Source organism: Piliocolobus tephrosceles, chromosome 8 (assembly GCF_002776525.5).
Source record: "Piliocolobus tephrosceles isolate RC106 chromosome 8, ASM277652v3, whole genome shotgun sequence".
NCBI lineage: Eukaryota > Metazoa > Chordata > Mammalia > Primates > Cercopithecidae > Piliocolobus > Piliocolobus tephrosceles.
This window is the reverse complement of record NC_045441.1, coordinates 131,063,535-131,075,361: the sequence shown is the minus strand read 5'-3', so window position 1 is coordinate 131,075,361 and position 11,827 is coordinate 131,063,535. Positions and strand designations below refer to the sequence as shown.

The 11,827-nt window shown below is 37.5% G+C and overlaps 1 protein-coding gene across 1 annotated transcript; it reads left to right on the top strand.

Moving 5' to 3' along the window:
• The first annotated feature begins 900 nt into the window (after window positions 1–900).
• Window positions 901–2,261, top strand: TAS2R38 (taste 2 receptor member 38). The gene is given in 1 exon segment (XM_023184862.1): window positions 901–2,261. A coding segment is annotated over 1 exon segment (1,002 nt). The 5' UTR covers window positions 901–915; the 3' UTR covers window positions 1,918–2,261.
• The last annotated feature ends 9,566 nt before the right edge of the window (window positions 2,262–11,827 follow it).

Below are 11,827 nucleotides of genomic sequence, written 5' to 3'. Positions count from 1 at the left end.
AGGAGAAATACCTAATGTAGATAACGGGTTGATGGATGCAGTAAACCACCATGGCACGTGTATGCCTATGCAACAAACCTGCATGTTCTGCACATGTACCCCAGAACTTAAAGTATACTAATTAAAAAAATAAAAATAATAATAATCTGAACCAGCTATGCCCCCTTTCCTCTCCCTTCATGACACAGTGCTAGTCTTGTTCATGTTAATATTCTCCTTGCCAAGCACAGTGCCTGGCGTAATAATGATGATTGCATGAAACCTTTGGCAACAGCAAATAAAACTGCAGTCATACACTGACACATGGAAAGGAACCATGCGTTTGTCTATATTAAAAACACAGTCTGTGATAAGTCATTACTTCACAGGTGAGAGAAGGAATGCAAATGAAAAGAGACTCTATTTCGAACCTTAGATCACCAAGAATATCTGCTTTGCCTGCTGCGGGTTTTCTCAAAACCATAAGCAAATCCTGTTCTCTTCTCTACCCTCACAGGTCCAGATGGGCATGCAAAACTGGATTTGGGAAATTGAGGCTCTGTTTTGTTTGCATCCCTGATGCTGTGCTGTGGCCTTCTGGGGAGGCGGTTGTACAGGAACACCTGGATTTATTAATCTTGCATCACCCAAGAGGTAGAACCATCAGCCTTCCACCGTATGATAAGCTCTTATATGTATCCAAGAGATGTTCTAGAGAAACAACATCCCTCTAAGTTTCCTGCCAGAACTTTTTATGCTCTTGCTTTGGGATAGATCTAGGCAAAGAACTGGATGCTTTGTGAAGGAAAGGTCCTGGCTTGGAACGTACATTTACCTTTCTCCACTGGGTGGCAACTAGGTCTTTAGATTAGCCAACTAGAGAAGATTAGCCAACTAGAGAAGAGCAGTAGAATAGCCAATTAGAGAAGTGACATCATGTTGACTCTAACTCACATCTGCACTGTGTCCTATGAAGTCAGGAGCACATTTCTGTTCATTTCAGTCCTGGAGTTTGCAGTGGGGTTTCTGACCAACGGCTTCATTTCCTTGGTGAATTTTTGGGACGTAGTGAAGAGGCAGCCACTGAGCAACAGTGATTGTGTGCTTCTGTGTCTCAGCATCAGCCGGCTTTTCCTGCATGGACTGCTCTTCCTGAGTGCTATCTAGCTTACCCACTTCCAGAAGTTGAGTGAACCACTGAACCACAGCTACCAAGCCATCCTCATGCTATGGATGATTGCAAACCAAGCCAACCTCTGGCTTGCCGCCTGCCTCAGCCTACTCTACTGCTCCAAGCTCATCCATTTCTCTCACACCTTCCTGATCTGCTTGGCAAGCTGGGTCTCCAGGAAGATCTCCCAGATGCTCCTGGCTATTTTTCTTTGCTCCTGCATCTGCACTGTCCTCTGTGTTTGGTGCTTTTTTAGCAGACTTCACTTCACAGTCACAACTGTGCTATTCATGAATAACAATACAAGGCTCAACTGGCAGATTAAAGATCTCAACTCATTTTATTCCTTTCTCTTCTGCTATCTGTGGTCTGTCCCTCCTTTCCTATTGTTTCTAGTTTCTTCTGGGATGCTGACTGTCTCCCTTGGAAGGCACATGAGGACAATGAAGGTCTATACCAGAGACTCTCGTGACCCCAGCCTGGAGGCCCACATTAAAGCCCTCAAGTCTCTTATCTCATTTTTCTGCTTCTTTGTGATATCATCCTGTGCTGCCTTCATCTCAGTGCCCCTGCTTATTCTGTGGCATGACAAAATAGGGGTGATGGTTTGTGTTGGGATAATGGCAGCTTGTCCCTCTGGGCATGCAGCCATCCTGATCTCAGGCAATGCCAAGTTGAGGAGAGCTGTGACAACCATTCTGCTCTGGGCTCAGAGCAGCCTGAAGGTAAGAGCCGACCACATGGCAGATTCCAAGACACTGTGCTGAGAATGGACATAAAATGAACTCTTCCTTAATACGCCCATGAGTCTTCATGAATATGCCTCTGATTCCTCAGGAATACAACTCTGATTCCTCACAAAGCCTTCCGATTTCTTCTGTAAAACACAATTGAAAGTCTCTCCACTTTGTATCAATGAACTAACTTATAGATGAATAAAATAATTATGCACTATACATGGCCTAGGCAAGAATAATGTTGTTGGTACCCTAGGTTTGTTTTGATAAAATGAACAAAATAATTAGGTGAGATATTTGGTGTAAATCCTTTATATACTATAGCTTATTATTGGTATGAATCAAACCATGAGAAATCACATCTTCTGAAATATCTATATCCCAAGATTGTATGTTTGACTTTTAACATGACTGCTAAACCTCTTTCTCAGAACTGGTGCTAGCATCATATTTGGAAATATTCACTACTACAATAAGTGTATAATCCTCTTCAAACTCCACAATTTTCATGGAAACAAAGACAAACTTGGAAAGATAGTTATGTCATAATTTCAGCTTCAAGAGGTACCATGTAACTTCAACTTCAAGAGGCACAAGAGAAAAAAAAAAAAAAACAAGAGGCACAAGAGAATAGTGTATTTTGTCTGAAAATACACTGATTCAGAAATGCACTTTGATCTACTTTATAATGATGGAAGAGAAGCAGATATTTGTTTAGTAGGTGACCTGGATGCCAGTAGGTGCCTTGTGTGGACTTTCTGGCTATGCCCAATTTGCCTTTGAAGATGGTGCTTTGCCTGGTACCAAGTATTTGTCTCTCTAGTTGGGGTCCCTATCCAAATCGCCTAGCTGAAAGGTATATTTGTAGAGATTTGGCGTTCTCTGTATTCCTGCACAGGAACCCAGCCAGGAAGGCTTTCCTCAAATTAAGTACTGAAAGACTCAGGAGAAAACAAGGTATACCAGACATTTAAATCTTGGTAGGCTTCACAGTTGTAGCAGCTCACCAGCAAGGCTCTTAGTTCTGCCAGCTGTGGGGCCAGAGAACTGTTTCCTCCTCTCAGGCACTTGGTCTTAATAGATCCAAATCTTCACCTCAGTTTTCCTCCAAAAATTAGCCTCCAGTGGCTACAAAATTTGCAACTTCATCTGGCTTCCTCTCCTTGGTGGTCACTGAAGTTGTCCCAGGATTCCCTCAAAGACGTCGGTCCTTGCTCTTGGCTGCACATTGAAATTATCTAAGGGGCTTTTTAAAAATCTCAATGTCCAGGCCAAATACGACCAATAAAATCAAATATCTTGAGACAAAATGAGGCTTCTTTTTCTTTAATGTTCCTCAGGTGATTTCAGGGTGCAGCCAATGTTGAGATCCACTCTTCTAGATGCCCTGTCGGTGTAGAGATGGAGCATCTTTTCATATGTTTATTTGTATGGCTTTATTTTTAACATTGTATTTCTGAGATTCACCCAAAATATTACACGAGTCACTGATTGCTTACTTACTCACTATTTCTGAACATTTTGCATTGCCTACAGTGTGGGGCTACTATGAATAAAGTTTCTATACACATTCTTGAATCCATTTCTTTGTAGGCATAGGTTCATTTCTCAAATAAATACCTAGGAGTGAAATTACTATGTTAAAACATTTATATTCATTTAACTTTATAAAAACTGTTAAAGAGTTTTCCAAAGTGATCCTAACATTTTATGCTCCCCTCAATAAGGTAGGAGAGCTGTTCCACATTCTCAACAACATTTGGTGTTGTCAGTCTTTTTAATTTTGGCCATTCTAGTGGGGATGAAATGGTATCTCATTGTGGTTTCCATTGCATTTGTCTTCTAACTCATGATATGCAGAACAATTTTGTGTGCTTCTTGGCTATTTGTATTTTTTCTATTATAAAGTAACTACCCATTTTAATATTGAGTTATCTTTTTATTATTGATTTATAAGAGTTTATTGATTTGTAGCATTTGTATATGTCCGATAATATACATATATGTATTCGTATACAACTCCTATGTATACACAACTGTTTTATATTAAGTTATCTTTTTATTATTGATTTGTAGAAGTTTATTGATTTGTGTGTGTGTATATATACATACATATATGTATACGAAAAATATACATATATATAACATATACAGATACAAGTCCTTTGTCTGATATATGCATTGTGAATATTTTGACCCAGACTGTGGTTTTCCTTTTTATTTTTTAATAGTGTGCTGATAAGCACAAATGATGACTTTAATAAAATCTAATGTCATTTTTTTCTATAATGCTTGTGCTTTTTATGTCTGCTAGAAAGAATATCTGCCTGCCTCTGACATGCAAAAACAGTCTCTATGATTTTCTCTAGAATTTTCATAGTTTTTACTTGTTTGGGACTATAATTGATCTTGAATTAATTTTTTTGTGTAGTATTAAGTAGGCCTGAACTTTACTGTTTTTATATGTCTATCTAAGTATGCCAATATCATTCGTTGAAGAGTTTTATTTTCTAATTGACTTGAACTCTTGTTGAAAATCATACAACTATATATGCATGAATCTTTTTCTGGTTTCTATGTTGTGTTCCAGTGATCTATTTGTCCAGTCTTTAACCAATATCTCACTTTTGGATTATGGTAGATTACTAGTAAGTTTTTAAATATTCAAAAATATTCTGTCTGAAAATCTATAAACATATCTCTTTATTTTTTGTCTTTAATTTATCTCAACAATGTTTTGTAATTTTTAGTGTAAAGGTCTTTTGGTAAAATTATTCTTAAGTATTTAATATTTAATAATGTTATTGTATATAGAGTTGTTTACATTTTTATTCGCTACCAGCATGTAAAAATACAATTGATTTTTGTATGTTAACCATTATCTGACAACTATACCAAATTAATATATTGGTTCCAGTAGCTGTTTGAAGATTCTTTGAAGTTTTATACTTAATCATGTCATCAGCAAATAAAGACAATTTTATTTCTTCTTTCTCCATACATATGCCCTTTATTTTTTAAAAATTTATTTCACTGGCTGGGATCTCCAGTGTTGTGCTGATTAGATTTAATGTGAATACACATTCTGGCCTTGTTCCTGTTTTTAGGAAGAAAACATTCACTATTTCATCATTGGGTATAAAGTTAACTGTAGATCATTTTTAGATTCCCTTTGTCAGATGCAAAAAGCCCATTTGTATTCCTACTTTGCTAACAATTTTTACCATTAATGAGTCTGGAATTTTATTTTAAATTTTTTTGTATTTATTGAGATGATTCTACTGTTTTTCTTCTCCATTTTGTTAACATGGTGAATTACACTGATTAATCTTTGAATGTTAAATAAACTCTGCATTCCTGGTATAAGCCTCACTTAGTCATAGTGTATTATTCTCTTTATATGTTGCTCTACTTTATTTGCTAATATATTGTTAAGGATCTTTGTATATATGTTTATGTGGAATACCAACCTCTATTTTTCTTTTTTCTTTTTTTAATTACATATCTTTGTCAAGATTTGGTGACAAGGTTATTCTGGCCTAATGAAACAAGTTAGAAAACATTTCCTCTATCTTTATTTTCTTAAAAGTTTGTGTAAGATTGGTATTATTTCTTCTCTAAATATTTGATATGATTCACCAGAGAAACCATTTGGACCTGAAGTTTTTTATTCAGGAAGGTTTGCTTTTTTCAAAGTAATTGCAACCTATTTAATAGATATAGTACCATTAAGATTTTCTGTTTCTTCTTGTGTCTATTTTGGTTTCATTTTTTAAGGAGTTTGTCCATTTTATCTAAGTTTTTAACTTTTTGCCATAAATTTGATCAGAATGTTTGTAGTAGACGGTTTTCTATTCCCTCATTCTCAGTTTTGATTACTTTGTTGTCTCTTTTTATTTATTGTTCTAGCCAGTGATTCATCAACTTGTTGATGTTTACAAGCAATCATCATTTGGTTTCATCTGATTTTCTCTACTTCTTTTATTTCTTCCTATTTATGTTCTATTATTTATTATTTCTTTGGTTTAATTTCTCTTCCTGTTTTAGCATCTTAAGGCAGAGAATTTGATCAATACTTTAACTTTTTTTGTTCTAATATAAACATTTAAGCTTTAAGTTTCCTGCTCAACACTTCTTTGCTGCATCACACAAATTTTGATATGTTGCATTTTCATTTTTAAGTTCAGTTTGAACTTTTATCTAATTATACTTTACATTTGTGGTTTAACCAATGTTTTATATAGAATTGCATTGTTTAATTTCCAAGAATTTGGGAATTCGCTAGATACCTTATTGGTTCTAATTTCTAATTTAATTCCATTGCCATCAGAAAACATATTCTGTAATATTTCAATCTTTTGAAATTTATCGAGACTTACTTTATGGCCCAGCATATTGTCTATCTTTGTGAATAATTCATGTATATTGAAAAAGATATGCTGTTGTTGAATGTAGTGCCCCATAACTATCAGTTAGGTCAAGGTGCTTGATAGTGTTATTTAGATCTTCTACATTCTTACTGACTTTTTGTCTCATTTTAATCTCAAATAATGAGAGAGAAGTGTAAAACTCTTTCACCACAATTATGGATTTGTCTACTTCTCTCTGTAGTCCTGTCAGTGTTTGCTTCATCCGTTTTGAAGCTCTGATATTAAATTCTTACATTTTTATAATTGCTATGTGTATTTGATGAATTTACCCTTTTATAATTTTAGAATTATAAAATAATTTACAATTACCTTTATCTCTCATAATACTTCATCTCTTATAATACTTGCCTTGAAGTTCACTTTGATATTAAAATAGTCACTCTAGCTTTCACATGCTTTTCGTTTTCTTGGTGTGTTAGGTCATTCTTGCATTGCTGTAAACAAATATCTGAGGCTGGGTAATTTATAAGAAGAGTAATTGGTTCATGGTTCTGCAAGCTGTACAGAAAGCACAGCAACAGCATCTGTTTCTGGTGAGGCCTCAGGAAGTTTACAGTCATGATGGAAACTGAAGGGGGAGCAGGCATCTCACATGGCAAGAGCCGGAGCAAGAGAGAGAGGGGAAGGGAGATGCGCTACACTTTTAAGCATCCAGATCTCATGAGAACTCACTATCGTAAGGAAAGCACAAAGCCACAAGAAATCTGCCCTCATAGTTTAAACACAATCCACCAGGCCCCACCTCCAACATTAAGGATTACCTTTCAACATGAGATTTAGAGAGAACAACATCCAAACTGTATCACTTGGTTAACTTTTCTATCCTATTACTTTCAAATCTCTCTTTATTTTTCAAATTTGCCTGTTAAGAGAAAGGCACTGGACCAATATATTCAAAGTGCTAAAACAACACTGTCAGTCATCCTGTATTCAATAAACTGTCCTTCAAATGTGAGGAAGAAATTAAGACATTTTCAGACAAAGAAAATCTGATAAGAGTTCATTACCAGCAGATCTGCTCTGCAAGAAGTGCTTAAGGGAGCCCTGCAAAGTGAAACAAAACAACACTAGATAGGAATTCAAAGCTGTATGAAAAAAAAAAAAAAAAAAAAAAGACCTTAATAAAGCTACATGGGTGGTTAATAAAAGCTAGTGTAAGTTAGTAACAACAGTTTGTAACTCCACTTTTTGTTCTCTACATAATTAAAGGGACTAATACACTTAAAAAATTATGAGTCTAAAAGCTAGTTTTACTGTAACTTTGGTTTGTAACTCCATGTTTTGTTTTGTAAATAATTTAAAAGACTAATTTAGGCTGGGCACGGTGGCTCATTTTTAAGAGCCTGTAATCCTAACACTTTGGGAGGCTGAGGCAGGTGGATCACTTGAGGTCAGGAGTTGGAGACCAGCCTGGCCAACATGGTGAAACCTCGTCTCTACTAAAAATACAAAAATTAGCCAGGCGTTGTGTCATGCGCCTGTAATCCCAGCTATTAGGGAGGCTGAGGCAGGAGAATTGCTTGAACCTGGGATGCAGAGACTGCAGTGAGCCAAGATGGCACCACTGAACTCCAGCCTGGGTGACAGAGTGAGACTCCGTTAAAAAAAAAAAAAAAAAAAAAAAAGACTAATTTATTTAAAGAATTATTTAGCTTAGAAAAGGAAAGAGGAAGGGATGGAGCAAGGTGGCTGAATACAAGTCTATACCCCTACCCATCCCTTGGCAACAGCCACATGGCATGGAGAATCTGTATGCTTGAGGGAGGGCACAGCAGGTGTGAGGCTTTGCATTGAACTCAGTGCTGCCCTGTCACAGCAGAAAGCAGAACCAAGTAAAAGTCAGCTGACATCTGTCCATGGAGGGAGCATTTGAATTGGCCCTAGCCAGAAAGCCTATCCCAGAGGCCAGAACTTAAGTTCTGGCCAACCTTACCACTACAAGATGGAGTGCTCTAGGGCTCTAAGTAAACTTGAGGGGCAGATTGGGCCACAAGGATTGCAATTCCTAGTCAAATCTTAATGCTAGCCTAGGCTCAAAGCCAGTCAACTTGGGGGGCAAGTGACCTATGTCAGAGTGGCTAAGAGAGTGTTTGTGCCACCCTGCCCACGCACCCCGGAAGCAGCCACACAATGTGGAGAAATCAATTTCTTTGGAATAGGGAGAGTGCAGTGATTGAGAGACTTTACACTGAACTCAGTGCTGCCCTGTCAAAGTGGAGACCTGGCAGGATGCATCACCTACAGACTAAAGAGACCCTGGGCCCTGAATAACCAACGGTGATATCCACGTAATATGCTGCAGTTTGGACTCTGAGACATGTTGGCTTTGGGTGTGATCCAGCACATCTCCAGCTGTGGTGGTTATGGTGAAAGACTCCCTTCTGTTTGAGAAAAGCAAGAGGAAAAGAAAATGGGGCTCTGTCTTCCACCTTAGGTCCCAATTTAGCCACAGTAGGTCAGAGCACCAAGCAGGATCTTGGGGTCCCTGAATCCAGGTCTAAGCTCTTGGTCAGTATTTCTGAGCCTATCCTGGGCTGGAGGGAAATCCACTACCTTGAAGAATGAGCTCTAGGCCTGGCAGCATTCATCGCAAGCTGACTGAAGAGCTCTTAATCTTTAAGTGAACATCAGTGGAGGCCTGGCATAGCTCCCTGTGGAACCGTGATGATGGTGGCCACAAAGAGAGGCTCCTCTGACTCGGGAAAGGGCAGAGAAGAATGGGAAGAATTTTGTCTTGTGGTTCAAGTGCCAGCTTAGCTTCAGTAGAATGGGACACCAGGTAAATTTCTAAGGTTTTTTACTTCAGTCCCTGGCTCCCAGATATCATCTGTGGACCCTCCCAGGGCCTAGGTTAACTCGCCACTCTGAAGGTGGAAACACAAATCTCAAGCAGGTATTTGGACCTGAGAAGATTCTGTATTGGGCCCTGGAGCCCGCTGCTTGGGCCTGCTCCCGCACTGTGGAGTATACTTTCATTTTCAATACATCTTTGCTTTTGTTGCTTCATTCCAAAAAAAAGGGGGTAGGGGGGCAAACGACTTGAATAGACATTTCTCCAAAGAAGATACACAAATGGCCAATAAACACATGAAAAGATGGTCAACATCATTAATCACTGGGAAAATGCAAATCAAAATTATAATGATTCAAACCATCAGCAAAATCAGCATAGAAGGGACTACCTTAAGGTAATAAAAGCCATCTATGACAAACCCACAGCCAACATTATACTAAACGGGGAAAAGTTGAAAGGATTTCTCCTGAGAACTGTAACAAGTCAAGGATGCCCAATTTCACCACTTCTATTCAACATGGTACTGGAAGTTCAAGCCAGAGCAATCAAAGAGAAAAAGATAAGGGGCATCCAAATCGGCAAAGAGGAAGTCAAACTGTCACTGTTTGCTGATGATATGATCGTATACCTAGAAAACCCTAAAGACTTACCCAAAAAGCTCCTACAACTGGTAAGTGAATTCAGAAAAGTTTCAGGATGCAAAATTAATGTACACAAATCAGTAGCTCTGCCATATGCTAACAGTGACCAAACTGAGAACCAAATCATGAACTCAACCCTTTTCACAATAGCTACCAAAAAAAAAAAAAAAAAAAAAAAAAACTTAGGAATATACCTATATACCTAACCAAGAATGTGAAAGACCTCTACAAGGAAAACTACAAAACACGACTGAAAGAAATCATAGATGACACAAACAAATGGAAACATATCTCATGCTCATGGGTGGGTAGAATCAATATTGTGAAAATGACCATCCTGCCAAAGCAATCTACAAATTCAATGCAATACCCATCAAAATGCCACATGTTGTGGAATGCCTAGATCAAGTTAGTTTACATATGCATTACCTCACATACATACCATATTTTTGTGATGAAAACACTTAAAACCTACTCTCTTAGCAATTTTCAATAATACAATACATGGTTATTAACTATAGTCACTATGCCATACGGTACTTCTATGAATTCAACTTTTTAAAATTCCACATTGGATTTTTTCTTGAAATTGTCAGTTATATTTTCAAGAAACTAGGAGAAGAGAAAATATAGTTGTTTATATTTGCCCACATACTAGCCATTTCTAGTACCATGCATTTAGGCTCAAAGGGTGATGCAGAGTAATAAAATGTGGTCTGTTTAACATAGAACTTTCAATTTAGTTGAGGGTTACACACAAACATATAGGAAACATTTAAATAGCAATAAGAGTTTGTATCTAATTAGGTATCAAAATTACTGGCAAAAACAAACTGTGTAACCAGGCTTTGGATCGGAAAGCAAGCGAATGTCATAGATGAAGGTTTAGAGGTGGGAATGAGCATAGCAAGTTCTCTATAGCAGGTAGAGGTCAGATTATGGAGCTAAACTCAAGAGTTGGGGCTTTTTATGTTAGTGGTTATAACAGAATATTAAGTAAGGAAGTGACACAATCACAGCAGTTATTTTACGTGCAGGATTTATTTCAAGAGGAGGAGGCAGAGGATTTGAATCATGTATACTTCAGTTACAATAAAAGGAAATTTGGTCTGGGATGGAGGTAGTAGGAATGATGAAAAAGGAATAGATTGAGAGACCTTTGGAAAAACATCATCAGCTAGTGTCTTGATATGGTGGTTAGGGAAGGAAGAACCAGGGAGGATTTCATTGTGGGGTTCTAATATGATGTAATCACATAAGAAAAATTGAAGAAGTTGAGAGAGGAAGTTGGTTTGAATTTGGAAGAAATAGTAAAACTTGGAATGTATTACAACTGGGTAGACATCATGTTTTCTACTTAGAAAACACCAGCAGATCTTTGAAAATGAAGAAGTGAAACTCAGATTAGAGGTTGGAACTAGAAATAGACTTGTAGTGATCAAAAGAGAGGCTGCCCTGAAAAACAGAAGATTTGATCTGGGTTATAAAGGTAGAAGGAAAACGTTGGGAAGGTTAGAGGCTGTAAAATTCTGGGAGGAGCAAGTGGCCAAGAGGTAGTGGGGATGGTTGGAAAAGGCTTTTTTTTTTTTTTTTTTTTTTTTTTTGCCTTTTAAGTCCCTCCTATCTTCAGGGAACAACCACCTCTACCTAGAGGCAACTGCTTCTTGTCGTGCTGCCGCCGAGAGTTCTCCATGATCCTGCCCTTTACCATATTTGATGGATCCATTGCTAGCCCATCAAAGTCTATTTTTGGGAATTTTCTAACTTGATCAAAGAAAACATCGGTAAGACATGAAATCCAGCAGCTTCTCATATCTATATTCTCTACCATTTAACCTATTACACACAGAAATGAACAGAGACAAGAAGTGAATATGGCTAAAACCTGCTTTTATTCAGTTCCTGATGTTCCAGAGGTCCAGCTATATCCCTGCCCTGTTTTGGTTTCATTGTATAACCCTTTATCATATTCCATGAACCAATACATAACACTTTTGCCTAAATCTGTTTGAATTGAATTTCTAGCCCTTGCAACCAAAAGATGTATGCTGCGCTGAGTGGTACAAAAATCACAT